General features: G+C 47.3%; 7 protein-coding genes across 7 annotated transcripts; 3 read left to right on the top strand and 4 right to left on the bottom strand.

Moving 5' to 3' along the window:
- Nucleotides 1-3450: 3450 nt before the first annotated feature.
- Nucleotides 3451-3738, top strand: N7529_000178 (uncharacterized protein; the record flags this gene model as incomplete). The annotated part of the gene is made up of 1 exon (XM_057235709.1): nt 3451-3738. The coding sequence occupies one exon, from the start codon at nt 3451-3453 to the stop codon at nt 3736-3738; it is 288 nt and encodes a 95-aa protein (XP_057102512.1).
- A 1247-nt stretch (nt 3739-4985) lies between these two features.
- N7529_000179 (uncharacterized protein) lies at nt 4986-6036 on the top strand (the record flags this gene model as incomplete). Its single annotated transcript, XM_057235710.1, has 2 exons — nt 4986-5488; nt 5541-6036. The coding sequence occupies 2 exons, from the start codon at nt 4986-4988 to the stop codon at nt 6034-6036; spliced, it is 999 nt and encodes a 332-aa protein (XP_057102513.1).
- Nucleotides 6037-6685: 649 nt separating this feature from the next.
- On the top strand, nt 6686-8303 carry N7529_000180 (YagE family protein; the record flags this gene model as incomplete). The annotated part of the gene is made up of 2 exons (XM_057235711.1): nt 6686-8177; nt 8227-8303. The coding sequence occupies 2 exons, from the start codon at nt 6686-6688 to the stop codon at nt 8301-8303; spliced, it is 1569 nt and encodes a 522-aa protein (XP_057102514.1).
- Nucleotides 8304-9361: 1058 nt separating this feature from the next.
- On the bottom strand, nt 9362-10147 carry N7529_000181 (uncharacterized protein; the record flags this gene model as incomplete). The annotated part of the gene is made up of 2 exons (XM_057235712.1): nt 9362-9673; nt 9788-10147. The coding sequence occupies 2 exons, from the start codon at nt 10145-10147 to the stop codon at nt 9362-9364; spliced, it is 672 nt and encodes a 223-aa protein (XP_057102515.1).
- Nucleotides 10148-10585: 438 nt separating this feature from the next.
- Nucleotides 10586-11737, bottom strand: N7529_000182 (putative mitochondrial phosphate transporter Pic2; the record flags this gene model as incomplete). The annotated part of the gene is made up of 5 exons (XM_057235713.1): nt 10586-10637; nt 10701-10824; nt 10883-11533; nt 11585-11590; nt 11647-11737. The coding sequence occupies 5 exons, from the start codon at nt 11735-11737 to the stop codon at nt 10586-10588; spliced, it is 924 nt and encodes a 307-aa protein (XP_057102516.1).
- A 2266-nt stretch (nt 11738-14003) lies between these two features.
- Nucleotides 14004-15782, bottom strand: N7529_000183 (putative C6 transcription factor; the record flags this gene model as incomplete). The annotated part of the gene is made up of 3 exons (XM_057235714.1): nt 14004-14810; nt 14866-15603; nt 15723-15782. 3 exons carry the CDS (start codon nt 15780-15782, stop codon nt 14004-14006), a joined length of 1605 nt encoding a protein of 534 aa, XP_057102517.1.
- Nucleotides 15783-19392: 3610 nt separating this feature from the next.
- On the bottom strand, nt 19393-21558 carry N7529_000184 (F-box/WD repeat-containing protein; the record flags this gene model as incomplete). The annotated part of the gene is made up of 4 exons (XM_057235715.1): nt 19393-19590; nt 19646-20357; nt 20409-21052; nt 21109-21558. The coding sequence occupies 4 exons, from the start codon at nt 21556-21558 to the stop codon at nt 19393-19395; spliced, it is 2004 nt and encodes a 667-aa protein (XP_057102518.1).
- Nucleotides 21559-22146: the final 588 nt, after the last annotated feature.

The following is a 22146-nucleotide window of genomic DNA, read 5'->3' on the forward strand; positions in this document are numbered from 1 at the left end:
CAAAGGGTTTGACATATGGCATAACGTAAACTAGATCCAACCAGGTAAGTTCCTCGGTGGATAGTAGCTCATGTGCACTATAAGACTTTTAGCCGTTTGTCGTCTCGTTTAGCCATATTTGTTCCTCGAAAAAACTTACTACATTCCCGTTGCAGGTTCCTTGGCCCGGACAGCATAGGAATGTCCCGCCGTTGCAATAAGTTCCTCTTTGTGAGCACCCAGCTCTTGCTTCCAGATTCGGGCCTGCATCTGCGACTGCATAGGCAGCTAGTGCAAGCAGAAAAATGTACAGCTTCATGTTCGAGTGATCTAATCGTGAAAAGGGTTTGAAGTGCGGTTGAGATGTTTGAAGAGACAATGTGGAAGGCAAATGTATGTTCGCTGGTGGGAGAGATAGTTCGTTACCCTCGCGGATATCAGGCCTTATATAGACCCGGCGCTATCACCATTATTTCCCTCAAATGCACAATAGATCTCCGCTCTTTGAAACCGTATGTCTAGCATGCTAGGGCCATGCATCAAAACTATCGAATCGTTTCAGGGATGGGGTTACATCGCAGGAAGATGATCAGTTGATGCTGTCAGGCCCCCTATCCGGGATAATTACAGCTCATCCAAATGCGTAGGTCTGTACTAGAACGGGACATTCTTTGCGCGGATCAATTGGCGCTGTAAGGCCCCTAGTTGGGACAAGTACAGCCCCTCTAAACGCACATATCGCAACTGAAATGGGACAATCTGTGTGTGGATCAGTCTGGACATTTTGAAATACCAAGCAGTCTTGACGATCATTTCCATGAGTACCCTGTGTACATGGCCCCGGTGGCAAGGGCGATAACTTGACCAATTCGTATACAGTGAAACTCGAAGAACTATAAGATGATGGCACTTTACCTCGGGTTATGGCTTGAGCAACAGCTATCACTTCTGCATTCTCAAACCATCAAATCTTCAAGACATAACTTCCCACGACAGATCCAACTATCTATCCCTTCCACACCATTCAAAATGCGTTTCTCAATGGTGGCATTTGCAATTTCCATCGGTTTGGCACTTGCCTCGCCCGTTGAACTTAACAAGAGAGTTGTAAGTCATTTCCCCCAATGTGAGATGACTCGAAACCAACACAACTGACCTTCATAGCCGACCAACAATTGCTTTACACTCTGCAGGATCGATGGTGGGGTGAGTTTTTTCCCTTATATGATGTAGATTTTTGGCTGACAGTATCAATTATACTAGAGTGGCGATTATTGTCTGAAGAAGTGTGCAGGAAACTAGGAGCTGGCACAATGTCAAGTAGATCAAGAACAACACTGCTCTGAGAACTGGAAGATTATCACGCATGGTGTCTAGAACTGATAGTGTGCTTTTCCTCAACCTGCATTGAATTATCTGTTGTTGAGGTCAAGCGACAGGCGTCTAATCCATAGTCTAGATAGTTGGTGATATCTCATTTTCGATTGTCAAACTGTCCTTTGATTTGTTCTTTTTTATTGCTCTATTACCTAAGAAGTTCCAGATTCCAGCACAATGATTGCTGAACAGAATTATCCTGACTTTTGCGTCAAGTTTCTGCATAGTAAGTCCCGGAGAAAACTGGGCCGAATACGTAATGAGAACCTGGGGTTACATGCATCTTGGCTTTGTTTCGTAGGATGGACAATGGAATATCGATAGACCTGGCCTCGTTGCGCTAGACTAACTGAAGTATGCAGGGAACAGGTCGTGCCACTAGAAGCTCTTGGCCCTTTGGCATATCACATCGAGCTGGGATATACACCCAAAAGGGAAGTATGTGACGCTGGCGCCAAGATTTGTTTGTCACTAGATAATTGATCCTGTCAGTAGATCAGGCTTCTACCCAGAATTTACTACCTAGATACACGACTCAGATAAATTTTCTATATAAATCCAGTTCGCTAAGTTTTGATCTTGGCCACATCGGTGAAGTCCCTCACGCCTGCATTTTTTTCCTTTGTATTTTCTAAATACTCTAGCAACTAATGCGAGCCTTCTTACTCTCACACATAGACAACTTGGCCCCATTTAGTGAACAGAACTCTTGTTAGGCCACCCGCCAAGCGACATTGGCAATGCTTTAAGTCGGGTCCAGAATGCTGCATATAGTCAGACATAAGGCAACTGTGCAAGGCTTTCATTGATCCTTGTACCGTACGGGTAATAAAGAAACCAGCATCATTAGGTCTTGAACCCACAATGTCGCTTCTTGCTTCCCTTTGAGTATAGCTTTTAAACTGGCATGGATAGAGAGGATCATGTAAGAATACATGTTTTTTATAAATGGTTAATTCGACATGTGCAGTACGAATCGTTGTGGTTTAGCCGGGTACGGTTCAGTTTATTCGAGGATGAGGGGACCTACTTTTGGCGGATCCTAGTGAATTCTGGGGTATTTTTGTGGTCAACCCCTTGCAGCATTCCATTGACCAACTAAAATCGATCGACAACTGTAGCTATCAATAGCAGCGGTCGTCCCTGGTGGATCCTCCATGGGCGCTTGACAAGATCCGATTAGCACGACCCTTATGATCTCCGCACCAGTTAGATATGAAGAGTTTTTGATGGATATAGCAGTGTTTACTATTCCATTGTTTGTAACGCCTCCCTAGCTATAGATAGCGAGCTTAGATCTCAGAATATCATACATTCTTTATCCACTATCTTACCCACATGGTGAGTTCATACCAGGTTTTAGAGCCAAAAAAAGAAGAAAAGGTTCATGTGATTCTTCGTGGCAGTCAAAGAGAAGACTGTGTTGGATGAGCGGTCAGCGCCGCAAATCACGGACGCTGACGACAAGTTAATCAAAATTCAACTTAGACTTCACTTTGCATGTAGATCCTTTTGTATCCCAATAATCATTAATCTGGGCTACAGCAATATGTTCATGGAGCAGCGCATGCTCTTTCAGGAACTAAATGGTAACGGAATTGGTCAAATCTATATAAACGTACACAAATGTACTATATAGTTGTTGTTACGTGCATGTCGTTCATCGCGAGGAGTCAGGGTGAATCTTATGATTCATGCAATTATTAAAGTGCATCTAATCGAGTATAACACGCTCAAAAGCGCTGTCTAGAGTTCTGCTTCAGTGTAGCAGCCCAGGTAGGGGGGAATTAATCAGATCTCCCATTTTGATAGGGAATTCGAAGAAAGAAGAAAAAGTAATGAAGAATGGGAAGAGGATTAGAAACTCTATCCCTCACTGATCTCTCACTGATTTCCACACCTCGTCCCTCTTCTTGTCTCTTCTTCCTCTTTATCACCCTATCCATCATTTCATTTTGATCTCATCCTTTCCCCTTTCTTCACAGTAGCAATATGGCTACTCTACAAAACCTTAAGACGCAACACCAGCTGACAAGCTTGTGGCTATTACCTAATGGCTTGCCTCGTTGAAGCGCAACTGCCAAACATGTCAAAATGCAGTCGACAGAGAGGTCAAACTCAATATGGCGATGCCAAAGGAGTGGCAGATGGAAGGACGACGGGAAAGCAGCGAAGATTGACAGCCATCGTACCGATCTCTCGTCAATGTCAGACTGGAAACTCTGCGGAGCGATCAAGGATCCCAGCAATATTACGGAAAACTGGAACATCTTCACTCAGTCCTCTTGGGACCCCGTCCATTGCCGCTTGGCGGACGAAGGCGTCATACTGGCACTGCTCACCTGCACGCCAATCAAACACTCCTACCGATTTAGAGACTGAAGGGGAGCAGAAGTCTGCCTGTGGGAGGATAGAGACTAGTTTTAGGTCTAAGCCTTGTTATTTCAAAGAGCAGCAGCACAAAGAAAGATAGGAATCCCGTTCAAAAACCCAGCAACATCGATCGTACTAACAGCCTTGGAGATATTTCTAGAATTAGAAATTTTCCAAGGTTTATATCAAGAGGGTCTAAAAGGCCTGCGCAATGAAAAGCTAAGTGTTGTGATACGAGACCATTCTTACTTCGGTCTAGTTATTGTCATCGCCTTTCACTCCGAACTTATTTATTGACTACCCCAGACTGTTCCTATAGCTCATGTGCCATGCAGTATCGCACTATCTCCTCCTACGATTCATGGCGTCGTTGTCCACTGCTGCCGAGAGCTTCTTAAGAATCAAACCTAGCAGGCCTTCACAAATCCTAACTTCAAAGGATCCCTTCTACGCGAACCTATAGGACCTTCGTAGAATTTCTTCTAAGCATACATACAGGTATGTAGCTTTAAGTAATTCGTCCCTAAAATGCTATTCATGAAGGCAATGTTACATCAACGATTCTTTCTAGCTCCTATAGCCTCTCCTGTTCTGTCTTACTTAGGGGTTTACGGATACAAATAGCTTCTAGCCCGTGTGATTATCCAGGTTTCTACTAGACCAGACCTATGAATTCTTCTCTGAAATACTACTTATGTATTGATCATCAAAGAAGCAATGCCTTTTGGAAACCTACCTGTTCGTCGACCATCAAGAGGCTATAATACCTTCCATCAACGGATTCTGATGTTGCTTGGGGAATATTTTTCTTGGTTATGTGATACAGTATCCATGCAATCAAATTGGATAGTTCTTTTGCGCAATGAAGTGGAGCGGTTTCAATATTGGCCTATATTATGCAGCCTATGGTATCGATTGAAAAGTGCTCCCGAGGTTATATATATATATATATTATCCGCATGTTGAGCTAATATAGTAATTCATTGTATACCTTCAGCTTTTCGTCGCTTTTGTGCGTTGAATTTGAATATAAAAAATCTGCAAGGCAAAATGAGTAGAAATTAATCAGACTCAGTAGATAGTTGTAAAGTCGAGTCGAATGGCGTTGATAGAAGCGGAGTTCCTTATCGTCTCCGCCCTCGGGAAATCTTGATCGCCGAGAGATTTTTTTATTTTTGCTTCACCTCTTTTGACTATTCGAGGAACAGTTCCCCTAAGGGCTTAATACTTTATTTCGGATTTCTTTTTGTCACTCTATGTTTGCCCATTTAGTGACTGCTGCTAAGGGTCTATTTACGCGACACCCCGAAGAACAACACTCTCACTCTGCTGATTCCATCACCCCCAATTCCAACATGGTGACATCTACCCGACGTGGAGATGTTGCGACCGACGTGGCTGCCAATGGAAAGCGCAAGGATCGACCCGCGAGCGCTGGAAAGCCCGATGGCCAGGACACCAAGAAGAAGAGAAGAAGAAGCAACCCCAGGGCTACCGACACATCTGCAGATGCCGCAAATGGCACTCTAGAGACATCCAACGTAAATGAGGCGAAAGCGCCTGCCGGCAAAAAGATCCGGTTCGGTAGCGAAGAACCTGAGCCGATCATCGAAACACAGCCAGAAGAGACTTCGGAATCACCAAAGGAGGACGAAGAAGACGAGGATAGCGACGATGATGCGCCAGAGACTATCGTCAACTCTGCTCAGCTATTGAAAATGAAGGAGCACGCTAAAAAACAAGAAGCAGCGAAGCAATTGTACGTTTGAGAAGTTCCATCTACTCGAACCTAGTGCTAACAATATCTACAGAGAGGAACAACTGAAGAGAGAGAAGCGACGGAAGCTTGACGAGCGCCGCAAGTTGCAAGCCAAGGCAAAGGAGGTTCCAGTCGATGACATGGCATCCGAGAGCACAGCTACCCTTCAAGGAGGCACAACTACCCAGGATGCACGACGGGCCGCTCTCCCCGCTTTGCTTCCCGATGATATTTTGAACGCCGAGCCCGCCATTCGCGCCCCCACACCACCAGCTGAAGACCTGTTCGCCTTGCCGAAAAAGTCAAATAAGCTACGATTTTTGGACAAGACCGACAAGATTCCCAAGGATGTTAATATCGGAGATGTTTCTATCCGTGTGCTCGATGCGCCGTCCACACGAAAGTCCTCAAAGCCCGCATTGGCCCCCAAGGTTTCCAAGCTTGGACGTAACGTCAAAAACGGCCTTCTTCAGAAGACTCGTACCACAGCTCAAGGCAATGGACTCCGAAAGAAAGCAAGCGGCCCGGGTGGATTTGTTCGCCGGTGAAATTGATAAAAATTTCTGTGCGACTATTCAAGGCGATTATGTCTTCAATTTCGTAGATCTTCAAACATGATTAAAAGTCGCATTTACTGCGACCTGTTAGCGTCAACTGGGCGACATGCTCGTATTGACTGATGTTCCTATCGGGGGATTTTCACCGTTGGCGCAAACCGAAAGTCGGTGTCGACTGGGCATGCAACCAGCCCCGCGTTTGCTGCAGCCATTTTGTGGTCCATCATTGGAAATGAAGGGGAAGTTTTTGATTCGAGTATTACTAGGGTTGCATGGCGTTTGGAGTGAAACCTGGTCTGCATCAAGTCGTGTACATAGAATACCAGGTGTCAACTGGGCGCAACTGTTGTAAAGTTAGCACCAAAAAGATATCCTCACATCAAAAGAAAGGAAATAAGCTAGATATGTATGCATACCTAGGTATATAATCAAGTAAGGTAAGTAGTCGAGATGAAACAGTTGTATACAAAAACGCCAAGGACTTCCAAGGAAGATTCCGATTAATAAGGCGGACACGTGCGAGAGAGACCGAAAGCTCAAGCTTCACAACTTTTCTTTGACCCTTTAAACCTTTGCTTTTTCACAAAAAACCCAACGCCAATGGCGTTTGTCGTCTAATTCTATCTTAATTCATTCCACCATGGCGCCATCCGCAGAGAATTCTCCTCTACTGCCCCAGCATCAAGTCTCCAATACGTCACCACGGGCAACCCGGCAGCCGCGATCAGTGTCATTCAATCCCCTCACGCAGATTAGCACGTACGGCACTGCGTCTGCGTCTGCTTCTGACTCTACGTTTCGGCCCTTGCAAACAGGCTCACCTCCCATCCAGAATGCCAATGCCCAGGGCCAGCGTCCGGGCAGCCAGCCCATGCTCTCGGCCTTGAACAGCAAACTTCGGCGTCGCAATAGCCATAGTGCCCCCTTCAGTAACATGTCCAACTCAGTGCATACGGCACCCAAGATCGGGCCGCAGCGAACCACTAAGAAAGCACAAAAGCTAAAATTGCTGCCGGATCCTGTGACGGAAGAGGAAGAAGGGTCTGATGGAGATTTCCCTCGGGATGTCTATTCACAAATCACTCGAATCAAAGACCCTGCCGCACGAAGCCATGCCGCACGCCTTGGAAAGGCCGATCGCGACCGCATACCTCGAGTCACAGCTTACTGCACGGCCAATTCGTACCGCCTCGAAGGCGTTATCAAGTTCCTCAAATCGCGGAGCAAGACTCGTGGAGCCAATCCCAAGCTTTATGACGAATGTGTCTACTCGCCTTTCGATTACCAGTACGAAGATAAGCAGAACGGGATTCGACTCTTCCAAGACCAAAGTGGTAACGGACACCACGAAAGGAGACCCAGCGAACGGCGATACTCGGACAGTGCGGTGGAAGTTGAGGACAATAAAAAGAACCGAAGGGATGACTTGATCGATCTGCACGAGGAGGCTGGTCACTCACTCGATCATACCGAGCAACTCGTCGTTAAAGATGCCCCCGGCATTGATACTACAATCCACACACCCGAGGTGTTCCTCTTCGACTATGGAACCGTCGTAATATGGGGCATGTCCCCAGCCCAAGAATCAAGATTTTTATCTGATATCTCGAAATTTGCGACTTCTATTCTGAGTCCCGATGACACGCAAATCGAGAACTTCAACTTCTATTATGCGCGCGAGTACCAGGCCCGCATCTACAACGACTTCATCTCTCTGCGCGATCCTCGAAACCACATGATCAAGCTTGCGATTTCTCATGCCCTTGCCCAGTCGGTCAAAACATCGCTGTTCGAAGACCTTGTATCCGAGACCATCACCGACACCGCGCCGCTACCAGCGCAGATTGCGCAAACCGGTAGCGTCAACCTTACCCGCCGCCAAATCAACATGCAGATTGGAGAGCTTTTCATTCTACGTATCAACATCCATTTGCAGGGATCTGTTCTCGATAGCCCGGAACTCTTCTGGGCAGAGCCGCAGCTGGAACCCGTTTACCAGGCTGTCCGAAGTTACTTGGAAATGGACCAGCGTGTCGGTCTCTTGACAGAGCGACTGGATGTCATTGCCGATCTTCTGGCCGTGCTGAAGGATCAATTGACACATCGCCATGGAGAATATCTCGAATGGATTGGTAAGTTCCCTTATCGCCATGATCAAAACCCATCTAACCACCATAATAGTTATTGTCTTGATTGCTGCGGAGATTCTCGTGGCTGCAATCAACATTGTCGTCGACCTCTATGCTGGAGTAGACTAGATCAACAAGAATACACTTTTCGGCCTCCACCTCTCTATTCTGACGGAGCTTCTTTTCTGTCGTTCATTGCTTTTTACGCATAATATATGCGATCATATCACACCGAAAACTCAGCACCTTATGGGCAGATCCCCGAACTCGCCAGGCGAACTCCAAACGGACCTAATTCATGAGATGCTCACTGAGAACAACCACTCACCTGCAACATCATCCTCGAAATATTCTCCCCGCACCACCTGTGTTATCTCCATCGTCCCCTGGATCGTCTTCGCCTGTACATGAAGGAAGACATTTCCAGATGATCACATTCTTGACTGTTTACAATAGTATGTCTTTTAGTATCGGAGTTGGTATGGCTTATGGTTGACCTGGGAAAGGGACGCTTGACTCCGGTATGTGTTTTACAATATTCGAAATCAAACCTGATATCTTGTTCTTTGCCTTATCAGAATTGTAATCATTAAGACGACCGCATGTAGGGCATTCTTTTGAAGACTCAAACAAAAAGATGCTTGTACGACAAGCTGGCGATACAACTGCCGCAGCCAGAGATGCCGCTCAAAAGACTTTTGGATATAGGGCGAATGGCGAGGGTGCTTTGGTATTTTCTTTGGAGGTTAAACAAGAGTCTCTGAACACCGTTTACTTTTAGAACAATATTAGTTATCATTCTTATACTCCAGAACTAATATAAACATAACTACATATGTAATTATAGTAGAATTTTTATGCTAATAGACTAATTCGCGGTAGCGCAATTAGCTATAGGAAGACGGCTACAAGGGAAGTAATTGCTTCAGCCATGCTTTTAGCACGGGATCTCCAATGAATTCATATCAAACGTGAACGCCGGAAGGCCGGGATAAGAGAACAAGCCCATTCATAGGCACAAAAAAACCATAGCATTAGCCAGCACCGCATCCGAATCAGATGCATAATAACCCGTAGACCGCAAGAAAATAAAATGAAGATAATAGAAGAGAAACAAGGGGCAATCCACGCCCGAAGAAAGAGCCAAGTCCAGAGACAAGTCAGTTCAGAAATAAGAACATCGCCAACTAAGGCTGCTCAACCTTGGTCTCCTGCTTCACCTCCTCCTTGTCCATATCCATCGGCGTAGTCCCAGCCTCGTGGCCAGCCTCCGCAACATCACCCACAGGAGTTTGATCAGCAGAACCCCCGCTACCCGTCTGTACGCGGAAGGAGTGAGTAAGCGATTCCTGGGTAGGAGCGGGAGCAAGGCGAGGCAAAGCAGCGCCTGAGGGGTCGGCCGATTCATGGTGTCCGTCGTGGGGAAGATCATCTTCACCGTCGAGGCCGGGAGCGGCAGACTTGCGCGAGCGCTTGACGCGCAGCGGACGTTCCTCGGGCTGGGACGAAACAGTCAGCTTAACGTGATCCAGAAATAACTGGAAAGCTGGGTATCAATTCGGCAGCCTACGCCAGAAGCGAGAAGAGCCGTGAGACCGAACGGGAGTACATACTGTGCGGGGTTGCTCATCAGAGCTACCCTCGGTATCATCCTCCAGATGTGCGCCACCTCCCTGACCAGCCGGGGTCATCATTGCTGCAGCACGAGCACGCAGCTCGGGGTTCGCGGCACCGGTCTTGGCCTCGTCAGCCATGCCGGTGACCTTGGTGAGACGCTCGAGCAGCATGCAGGTCTCCAGGCGCATTTTGTGGATGTATTGGGTGCTGCGGCGGTTACGAGTGCGCATGAGCTCATTTTCTGCTTCGACTTCGGCAAGACGCTTCTTGAGGGCAATGCACTTGCGTTTGTAGGCGATTTCCACGCTGGGAGGGTTGGCGGGCGGGATGGAGCTCGGTTGGCGGGAGCTGTCCATTTTGAACAGGGAGTGAGGATGTGGTAATTAGGCGTGAGGATTGATGGTGAATGGATTATGTGTAGGCCGGAATCCTTTGGTTGGGTCTTTGACGTGAGCACGATGCGAAGGGGGTTCCGTGAATTGCGGAGTGGGATGAAGAGAATGAGATTGGGCGATGGGGAATGGTATATAAGGATGGGTTCAATGTGTCACGGATGTGTGGGTGGACAATTGGCTCCTGGAATTGAAATTATTGAGAAGTATGGCCAAGCATAGGTCGGCCGCGTTGCGATGATCTCCGAAACCCCATTATTCTGCCATTTGATACAAAGGCGGTCGGCTCTACAAGAAGATGTGTTTTTTGTTTTAAACAAAATAAATTTATCCATTGACTCCCTGCTACGTAATGTGCACCGAAAAGAACAAGAAAGAAAATACCACCGCTAGCAGTCCAGTCTAGTGCCCTCCAGTGGTTGGAAGACCAAGGAACACCTTGAAGGAGTCGTAACTAAATGAGCGTCAGTACTGTAACTAACGAACTACACTGAATCGGGACAGAGCAAGCACTTACATGAGCCATTGGAAACCAGTCAAGGTTCCAAGCATAACAATTCGAACTGGTAGGCCGTTCCAAAGACCGGAAAATCCAATGTTTCCGTAGATACGGGACACGGCAGTCATTGCGCCTTCGCCAGCTACAAACAAACCAATTAGCACATTCACCAGAAATTCACCTGGCAATAAATCACTTACCCTTGCGATCAGCATTCAGCTTGCTGACCATAACATCTGCTGGATGACTGACAACAGCACAGAAGATACCAGCAATGTAACCACCCAGGAAACTGACACCAGTCTGGGTCAACTGGCCATACTCCTCCTTAGGCTTACCCATCTTCGAGTAAATAAACTTAACAGTCTCCTCGAAAGTCGCGAACTTAGTCATGGTATAGGGGATCTGTCTCGCCCAAAGCGGATACAGACCCTTATACAACCCACCGAAGCCCTCCTTCGCCACAATCTTGCCCCAGCCCTCCCGGAGCCCAGAGGCATAAGGAGGAAGTGTGGTCTGCATGCGAACCTTGATTGCCTCCATGGGACACAAAGCCATATCGGCGAAGAATTCAGCCGAGGCACTGGCGCCTAGGAAGACTAGTGTGCGGTTGGTTTCTGGGAACAATTGGTTGCCGTACAGGTGCTTAAAGTACTCGTATAGACCGTACTTTCCGGCGCCCTGCATAGAGTAGCCCAGGAAGGTGGGCGACCAGCCGAAGAAGACGCCGCGCAGGCCTTCTTTGGAGAAGATGGTGCGCCATGCTTGAATATTTGAGGTGTAGATCTTAGGGTCCACTTGGCGACGGCATTTTACGAGATCGAGGGGTGTGACGGCCGTGTGGGTAGGTCCTGGAAGGTTGTCAATTAGGGGATTCGATGATGCGTATAGCTATCACGTACCACAGGCTGTTATTGAGATTGTTAGTATGAATTTTTGAATGAGATGGAGGGCTTAGATTTACCGATAATACCACCAGCACCACAGCTGAGGAAATATTTGAGAGAGTTGGGTTCAATCTTTCCCAAGGGAAGCTTGCGGTCTTGGGTAGCCATGGCGTGTTGACAACCTAAAGGGTATCTAGGGAGAGGAGAGCAAAGGGAAACGGGAGAGAGGAGAGGGGAGAGGGGAGATTTGACCAAAGCAATAGATTAACTAGAGTAGAAATAGAAATAGAGATAACTAAATGTAGAGCAGTCAAGACTCGTACCTTGGAAACTTACATGTCGTCAGATTGATCCACATGCTGCGAACGGCGGCTACTTCGGCATTGGTGGGCTAGATTCACATTTCTTTTCTCATGCGCACATCCATTTGAATTTACTTACTATATATGTCAGAATTGTATATGTCTGCATATTGAAATTAATTATATCGTTTTCTATCTTCACTAGATGAGATTTTAGCCATCTAGATGTGTAACTATACTCATATATCTCCACATATGTACTATCTATACATTTACTACTATACTTCCTGTGACGTCATGATCCCCGGGAGAACCGGCATAAGCATTCATAACATACAATGTATGTACATATCTAACTAACTACTTGTAGTTATAAATATCTACTTTGTATGGTGGATAACAGAAGAAGCCGATTTACCCATTCCATTCATTATAGGAAATATACTGCGTTGAATTGGTACAGCCATTTCCAAGGTTGATTTCTAGCCATTGGACATTCTTATGTTTATCTACATATACATCGGATTTTAGGCCGCGCTCGATGGCTTTCTCTTTCCGCATAATCGGGCGTGTATCGTCTACGCATACTCGGCCTCAAATTCTGCAAAGTCTTGATCTGACTATCATCCTCCCGGATATTATCCCCACCCAACCAATTCTCCATAGCAACCCCAAGAGACCTATCCTACTCATCCTTCGAAATTGAAAACCAAGATGTATCCCTGGTCCACCCCTTGACAACTATATGCTGCCGGAATGTCCCCTCAAAGGTGGATTCCAACCGCGTCGCAGCCCGCCGCGACGACTTACTAAGTGAGTGACACTTTCACTCCAATCTCCGATACCCCGAGACCATGAAACGCATACCGAGCCAAAAGATAGATTGTCTCCGTCGCACCCGTCGTGCGCTACCGTGCAGACGAGTATATGAATTTTCCAATCACGATACAGAAGTAATCAGGCGCCAGCATGAGAGATAGAGAGCCAACCGCCTTCTCGAAAGTGGGCATATCCTTGCGCTGATCAATGATCGCGAAGAAAAAGGTATCTGTCGACTTGTACTTGGACCCGATACTAGCTTTGAACGTAATTGCGTCCGAATACGACCGGTCGAATAAACAGTCCCACAGAGATTGTTTGGCCGGCTCGGTGCTGCCGACTAGAGTGAACAGGTCATTGGCATGCTTGGCGTCGAGCTTCTCGAGAATTGTTCGGCCAGGGATGATTTTGTTTCATAGCAGGAGAGCCTGAGCCGGGGAGACGAGGGGTCCTTTTGGGCGTAGAACTGTCATATTTGAGAATTAGATGTCTGTGAGTAGACAGTTCAGAAATGAGAGCCGCTTTAAATGATATCCGTTTGGTTGCCGTTGCGACTATTACGGCTCTCATGGCTTTCTATTGGCCTAATGAGTCACTGCGATGTGATTCTATTTCAACTCCGGGAGCCCGTGATGTTCACGTTCCCCAAGGATGTGATTGGTTGTGTTCCTGGACTATATCGTTTCTTCAGAGCTGCCATCGGAAAAGGTATTGCGAATTGGGTGTGTGAAAAAGGGACTCGCTCTACTGATCACTACCGGTAGTAGCCTGTGCTACAACAGTGATAAAGCGCAGCATTCTGGAGGGAGTACTTTCGCATAGTTTGTGAAGCTCATCCAACGCACACTTGAGGCCAGCATGAGCTCTTTTAGGATGAGCCGCAAGGATGATGGTTGACTAAGCGCCAGTGTTTGAGGTGAGCTGGAAAGGCCAGGTGAGAAATTTTTGGAGCTCGTGCTGTGCACTGTAGCGTCTGGGGCTAACAAACATCAACTTCTTGTTCAGAGCTGATCATATACTGGAAAAGCTGTATTTACCATCCGAATCAATTGCTCAATCAAGATTCCGTTGGCTAAGTGGTTTATAGGGCGTCTGTGTATGGCAGAGGACGTAAAGCAGCCACTCAGAATGTATTCACAGATGCAGTTTCCCTGATTTGACTCGAAGTATAGGGCGCGATGATGCTGAAGCGTACAGATCTCATAGGTCCAGTCATTGCTCATTATACAGGCACCGGGACTTGACCCAACCCACTCTGGGCGGCCTTTGAATGAGTGGGCGAGGAAAGATATATAGTCGGCGATGTGGCTGTCTCACAGCCGTTGCTCCTGATTCATATCCAGCGGCGGGATGTCTTCGTGCTCACCGCGAATTCTCTCTGCCTCCTTAGCCAGAACCAGCGCCAATTTGATGCCAAGTTTAGACCCTATACGCCACAGCACTGTCCGGATTTGCGCGACTTGTGCCTCAGTTGGCATACCACAGGAAAGCACGTACCAAAGAGGCCACAGTAGACCGTACGCTTGCGCAGCACGTATCTGAAACGAACTGTTTGATTTATTGGGGCGACCAAGAGAGTCGACATCTGCCAAGGAGAAAGGGATACTGCGGCAAGTATCTGTTGTCATTTCACGGATGACAGCTCGCAGGCTTGCCTCGTCAAGGGGCTCTGAGTCCGTCTTCTGGCAATCTGCAGAAGAGTTGGGAAATTGGTTGTTGACCGCTTTGATGGTGGCAAGGGTGCGGTTCAAGCCAAGGAGAAGCTGTTGCAGCATCACGCGCACTGCGCGGTAATAGTACCAGATCACAGAATTGGAAATACGGTTATAGGTCAGAAGGGACTCGCCCTGTGCTGAATAGACGACCAGGGGGAGCCATCGGTCGGGAAGATTTTGGGGCCACTGAGAAATTTCGGCATCGCATTCACGGCCTGCGGCGATCCATGATTCAACAGTTGCCTCATCTGGGGGTTTTGGTGAAGAGCGCATGGCAAGGAAAAGTCGAGTTAATTTGGAGGCAGAGAGCATAAGTCTATCAACGGGGTTATTACTGTCCAGCATTCCGACCACCCATTCGGTGTCGAAGCGGGGGTTGTCCCCCAATGCGAGGATTTCAATATACTATGCAAATGTTAGTCCCTGCTGCGCAAATGTTGTATCTTTTCTTAATACGTACGGTATGTGTGTAAGCAAAATTAAACATATCTCGACCACGCTGGTGATCCATCTGCCCTTCACCACGGAGCTTCATCAAAAACTCAAATCCCGCTGTATGCGAGCTGAACAATCCATTTCGTTCGCCCGAGATGTCTTCATATAAGGAAAGCAAGACGACCGACGCAAAAGTCTCATCTCTGACTGCATGGGCGGGCGATGCCAATGCTTCCTGCAAGCCCCGCAAAGCCTTCCCGTAGCCCTGCCGTGCCTTATTCATGAGGGAAGGTGCATTCTTAGCATTAGCTAAAGTCATCAATGCCGTGGCGTCGACCGCCCACCTCAGACAAGAAGATGTTGATTCGCCGCTCGACCGTCCTATCTCACGTGCATATAGCGGAGGAAGATAGTCCAAGTGGCCGCCATCTTCATCCGCTTTGATGGTGTACTGGTCGAAGAAAAAGCACAACGCCCGCTGTTCCCAGCTGGCATCAGCAGGCGAATATAATGTCAGCAATGAATCGGAATCACTTTGATGAGGACTTTTGCGTCGGCGATGTACAACGGATGATGCCGAAGCATCCGAAGTTGGGGTGTTGGTTTGGCTGCCGCTTCCACTGGCGCTCGCGGTCCCATTGTTAGTTTTTACCAGCCGCTCAACCTTTCTAGTCTCATTGCGGAAAACTGCATCTGGCCGGTATCCTGGACATGGTCGGCCATATATTTTGCAATTTCGGCACTCTGGATGTGCTTCATCGCACTGGAGAGGATTTTTAGCATTTCTCTTATATTCAACCACAATCACTACAACAAAGGAAGAACAAATGAAAGAATCATATACAGCGGGGTAGACAGCCTGAAATCTACCTCCAGACATACCTTTATCTTCCGCTTGCGACACAGGTAACATCCGGTACTCGGCTTGCCCCCATAGACCATTTTTCATCCACAATCAGAGGGAGTTTGACACGCGCAGATAATTGTGCAGCCGTAAATGGGACTGCGTCACAAACACGTTGGGTTCTTCTTTGTTACACAGGCGCAAATCGGGTCGTGTGTGATCGATTGTAGTTCAAATCAAATCGGCTGCCTAGTTCGAGTGAACCCCATGCACATTTTAGAGATGCTTGTGTAGTAGTCTTCTCATGAAGAACTTAATATTATAGACAATCTTCGATTGAAAGGGGGTTTCAGGCATAGGAGAGGTTGGATTTACGTCCGAGACAGCCCCGGTGCAGCTGGGCATAATCGGGACAAATCCATGGATCCTGCCCAGGTGGATCTGATATCCGCTTAGTCATACGCATATATCTCAGAGTCTCAAAATCTAGTTTACACAATGTAGTCTACGTCTATAGTTCAAAAGACGAGCAAAGGACCTTTAAGCTCCTCGCTCTGCTGAGCATATTGCATGTATTTCCCAGCACCGTGAAGCTCAGGCATCGCCCAAAACGCTTAAGAAAACCGAGTGCAGTAGATGACCGGTCGTTCCCACACTGGCACAGTGAGACTCAGCCCATATGATGGAAAACACAGTGCAGGAGTCTGTTTCGACAATGTGTCGTCTCGATCTTTAGAAGCCTTGCGTTCTTGCAGCCTGTTTTAACTCAAGAATGAGCGATAAAAAAAGGTCATGCATACAGCCTGGACGGAAAAGCTCTGGTATAGATCTCGCAAATCAAGATCAAGATGGTGGGAATAAAGGATAGAGAATCGAAGGGAAGGCAGTGACCAATGAGACCTAAGCTTTTTGGCCGTCGGCCAAAGAGCTTTACTTTCATTGGTCGAGACAAGAAATGACCCAAGTGAAACCCCCAATAACCGAGAGGTGCACTTTAAGAAATATGGTCGCCTCTATCTAGATTCCTTATACATCGTGCCTAAAAAGACAGCTTGTGTTAACATTCTTCCACTGTAAAGATATCAGAGCATAGTTCGCAGCTATATATTCACGGTTGAAAGAAGATTTGAAAGCGCCTGGCAAGAATGAAAAGGACATGGAAAAAAAGACTGATAGACAGACTGATTAAAAGCGTATGGAGAATGCTGGTGTTGTAACGTGTAGCCAAGGATTCCAGACAGAGGGTTCATAAATACATATTATAACAAATCTAATTCGATCCTTATTGATTTATCTGTACTAATCCTCTTGATTTATACAACGTCTTTAACGCCTTCCGACCAAATAAATGTGTTCCTGGAAGTGTAAACATCGGCACAATCTGTGTATATGTATATCATGCAAATCGCCTTCGAACCGACATCCATGATGCATAAAACACTTGCGTTTCTGTCGCGATAGGATCTGCAATAGAGTATTCTTTTGATTAGCCCAACTTTTCTCCTTTTCCTTGTTCCCTTGGCTTTCTTTTGGGTGATTTTACGCGTTTGATAATATTCAAACTGCTGTCTTTGCAGTCCTTCTTCAAGCAATAATTCAAGGTTTTGGTCGTGTTGTGGTGTCTGATAACGTATGAAATTAAGAGGCGAGAAGGAGGTCGATCCAGAGGGCGAAGGAGATAGAGGAAGTACTAAGACGGACCAAAATCAATGGTCGGCTCAAAAGTGCTTTGCATAGAGCCTGGGCATAGCTTACGTAGATTTGCCGACGACCGTCTTAGACTCGACGGTCGAGCCTTCCAAGCAGAATACAGTAGTGGTCCCAATGTGATAAGTAGGGTGATCAGCGCAATAAGAGCTTCAGTGGACAACGCCATCGATATTTATATATCTAACAAGCAGTGTAAGCGATGAAGTAAAAAATAGTAATGCAAAGTGTTTTGAATTTAGGGAAAAGACCCTTTTCACGTAGGAAAGAGAGCAGTTAAATACATTTATCTATATAGGTCACCGCTAAATGGAAAGAAACCGGCCCGGACATAGTTTATTATGAACATTAACCAGACTCGTCGGAAAATAAATTGACTGTTCTCGTTGAAAACTATTCTCGTTGCAAAAAAGTGCCACTTGTTCTTATGTATCGGTGTGATGATCAATGTGATTGACGAGTGACACAAACTGATTGACCAATGACTGCCAAACAGCAAAAGGGGCAGTGTCGGCAGTGTCCGCAGCCTCAAAACTTTAGCCTCATCTCCCTCTATCTGTCCCATCTCCCTCCATCATTTCCCTCCATCTCCCTCCATCATTTCCCTCCATCTCCCTCCATCATTTCCCTCCATCTCCCTCCATCATTTCCCTCCATCTCCCTCCATCATTTCCCTCCATCTCCCTCCATCATTTCCCTCCATCTCCCTCCATCATTTCCCTCCATCTGCCCCATCTCCCTCCATCATTTCCCTCCATCTCTCCCTCCATCATCTTCCTCCATCTGTCCCATCTCTCCCTATTTGTTCATATTTTCAACAAGGAGCGTGAGCGATTAGCTAGGAGGTAAAAGCAATGAAGAAAGTAGTGCAAACTATTTTGGTTTTAGAAAAAAAGACCTTGCACGCAGGAAAGACGGTATTTTAGTACGTCTAGACAGGTGGAAGATCAAGATTAAGGTCCACGTCCAACTATGCAGCTTTGCCACTTCCACTTAGAGAAAGAACAACAACGACTTGCTATGCTAAAGTGTAGCCAGGCAACCTGTGGGGATGGTGGGTCCCGAGATCGAACAGATTGACTTGCCAAATGTTTGGCCCGGATTTACATTATTGGTCAGATAATGGACATTGGAGAGAGCAAAGGAGAAGAGCTTCGGTGGATCCGGTCTAAGATGCTAAGGAATAGAAAATAAGAAATTTATATATGCACGCAGTAGAAATGCGCCTAAATTGGCTTTACCAAAAAGTTTGCGTATTTTTATTTTAGCGGAAAAATAAGTGGTTGTTTTTTTCACGCATTATACAAGTAATCCTCGATTGAAGGCAATAATCGTATTGCTTGGCCCTTGTAGATTATCTTTTTCTTGGCCCTAGGCCATAGTCACAGCTTGCCATCCTCCAATTATGTCCCCCTTTCGCGGACCAGTAAAATGCCGATACTGAAAGCTCCGTTAAAGGAACAACGTCCTGTGGTCTTTGAGATTGGCCTCTAGAGTCATCATCACCTAGCACCTGAGCAGACCTAAAGTTCATTCCTTCACTCACCTTGCTTATATCTTACTTATAAATACTCTGCACTGCATCAAGACTGATAAATGGTATATAGATCACATTCCATGTTTCCAAAAAGGTATCATGTGCCAAACCACGAACACCGAAAAAGGTGATGATATAAACTATACTATGAAAAGAAGAAAGATGACGGGCAACGACCCGCAATTCCAAAGGATCATCACGGACGTGAGGACCGAAAAGGGAAATGAGAACAAGAACAGCCAAACACTTGCAACACCAACTATGCAACCGCTTGGTGCTCTGAACACCTATACGAGGAAGAGGAACGCCGGCAGCACGTTCTGAAGGCAAAACACCAACTGACAAACACCCACCGCGCTCAAAAATGGGAAATGGATATGACAAAAATTGACAAAGTAAATGGAGATGCGTTATCGTTAGATGGATATAGATCGGATCGGATCAGATCGGTAAATGCTAGGAGATTATGAGGGAGCGTCTGGCATCAGCGCGTCACTGTCATTGCCCAAGGGCATGGATGGCGGGGGAACGGAGAAGGGTTTTCGGCGCCGAGGAGGCTCTGATATATCGATGTCGTCAACAGAGCTGATAGCAGGGGTACTGGAGGCGCTCTCGATGGCGGTATCATCGTAATCTTCTGGTGGAGGGGAGAAGGACCAGACCTGCGATGGATTAGTAAAGTGTGATTGATTGTTCCCGTACTGGGAGATAACATACCTCCATAAAGGTGCGGCCGGCGCGGCTCGCCATGATAACAGCCTTTTCGTCCTCGAAGGCAACTCTCCACACGGCCTCGGCGGTAGTGGAAAGTTCGCGCAGTAGATGGCCGGTCTGCAGGTTCCAAACCTTGACACGGCCATCACTGCCACCACTAACAATGCGAGTCTTGTCGAATTGAAGACTAGTGACGCTGTTATCATGGGCCGCGAGACGATGAATGGGAGCCATCTTGGTCAACGACCAGACTCGGACGGAGCCATCCGAGCCACCCGTTACCAGCGTATCATCCCGCATCTGTAATTGTCCAACCAGGGACGTATGGCCTTGAAGAATGGCATGGCATTGACCAGAGTGCGGATCCCAGATCCGAACGCTGGTATCCAAGCTGCCTGTCGCGATCCGTCGGCCATCAAAGGCAATGGCGTAGATCTGGCTAAAGTGGCCGGAGAGCGTGCGCAGACAGCGTCCTTGGGAGATACTCCATATCCGCGCTGTGGTGTCGTAACTACCTGAAACGACAAGATCGCCGTGGATAGCAAGACACCGGACGCTGGCTTGGTGTCCGACGAGAACGTTGCGACAGGTTCCAGAGGCAAGATCCCAGATGCGGAGGGTTGCGTCTCGAGATCCTGAGATGGCAGTGTTGCGATCGGACATCTTTAGACAACGGACCGTTGATGTGTGGCCTCGAAGAAGATGGATCCCGGTGCTGTCAGGTGTTAGTTAGTGGCTCCAATAAGTTATGGAGGTTGCATCATACCCAGTAGCCATATTCCATACTCGAACTTCGCGATCGCAGCCTCCGCTGACTAAAACGTCATCCCATGGGACCATCGCCCATACTCCCATTACATGTCCCAGCAGGGTCTTTTGGTTGTCCCCGTTGGTATCATATACATGAATCTTCGCGTTATCCAAGGCCACCACGATGTACTTCGGAGTGAGGTGAAGACTTGTTACCACACCCTGATCAGGGGTGATGTGGCGCTGGGTGCAGCGACCGCCTTTATTCCACGCCGACTCAACCATGAATTTCTGCTTGAACTGTGAGCGGTAAGAGACGGGTCGAGCTCGGCGTCTTCGGGAGGGAAAACTAGTGGGAGGCAACCATTCTCCAGAGAGAGTGCGGGGTAGCTCTGGTGCACTCTCCGTAGACTGCCCATTTGACGCGGTCAAGCGCCGCTGCAGACCGCTGAAGGTGCGTGCGCCGAAGGCCGAGTCCACGGGATGGGCGGTGAAGGGGTCAACGAGATCCCCCTCGTCTTCTAGGACCCGACGCACCGAGTATGCGTGTTTCTCGCATAGATTCTTCCATGTGATGTCATCGTTTAATAGTTCTCGCCAACGTCTTGATACCTGCGAGGCCCTGGCGAGGGTTTTGGGGTCGTCGATAAAGGAGAGAACCTAAGTAGATTTGAACATTAGTATCTGAATCGTAAGAGTTGACTAAAACGGCATACCCTTAAACATAATTCATTAGGAAAAACCTGAAATGGATCTTTCCTCAATCGAGGACCAACGTAACTCGAGACAAAGCTCAACTGCTGGCTGTCGCATACATCCAAAAGACCCTCCAGGAGTCTCTGTTTTCGGGCGTTTGATAGTGTACTGAAGTGAAGGCGAAGGTTCAACAGGAAGCTATTCTCTTCATCGTCGGTAATATGCCAATTCGGAGGTCTTTGGTGAGGCGTTGGACTGGGCGCAGGTGTCGGAGGTGATGCGGGCGCTGAAGGCAGTAGGTTGGCGGGTAAGGGAGTACCGGCTTTCTTGGTACTGAGAGATCTGGATGGTGTGGTGGTGAATGAGGTGATGGAGTCGTGAGAGGGTTGATTATGGGTATCCAAGTGTTCCGATATATGCGCATTCAGCTCATTTCTCATGTCGCTGAATGATGCCCGATGGGAATCCATGGCGACTGAACAAGGGGGAAGACCGCCACCACTGAATATAATCCTCCCACTCGAAGATTTTATCAATGCGACGCACTAGATTTGGGGTTTGGGATACCAAGTCGGCATAGAGTGAGCATAGAGTTGAATAGTATGAATGTGTTTGAAGAGAGAGGCTGGCCGAGGGAAGGGGAGGGTGAGACCAAAAACTCTCGGAAGGTATCGCGATCGTATATCCCCTTTTGTTCTATACAACCTCTTTTCCTTGGCTTTCCTTGTTGAATCCAACTTCCAATGAAAAGAAAGAAAAAATTAGAACAAAATGGAGAAAAGGGACATTCCAAGCGGAGAAGATGTCGTGACCGTCTCTGACAAAGCCGCCAAGCTCTTCTCCGGACTCGATCCGATTTACTTCAAATGCATTCGGAGATCGTCCCTTTTCTTTTCCTTTCATTCATATACATTTGTAGTCTGCTTTCTTCTTTCTTCTTTTTTTGCCTTTAAGTTTTGCCTTCGAAATCACGGGATAATGAAACTTCGCTTATTGGCAAAGAGGCAAACGGGAAACATGAAGGCGTTAAAATGGCCAGGGTTGCGGAGAAGGCGCTG

Source organism: Penicillium soppii, assembly GCF_028829465.1.
Source record: "Penicillium soppii strain IBT 18220 chromosome Unknown utg000001l, whole genome shotgun sequence".
Lineage (NCBI taxonomy): Eukaryota > Fungi > Ascomycota > Eurotiomycetes > Eurotiales > Aspergillaceae > Penicillium > Penicillium soppii.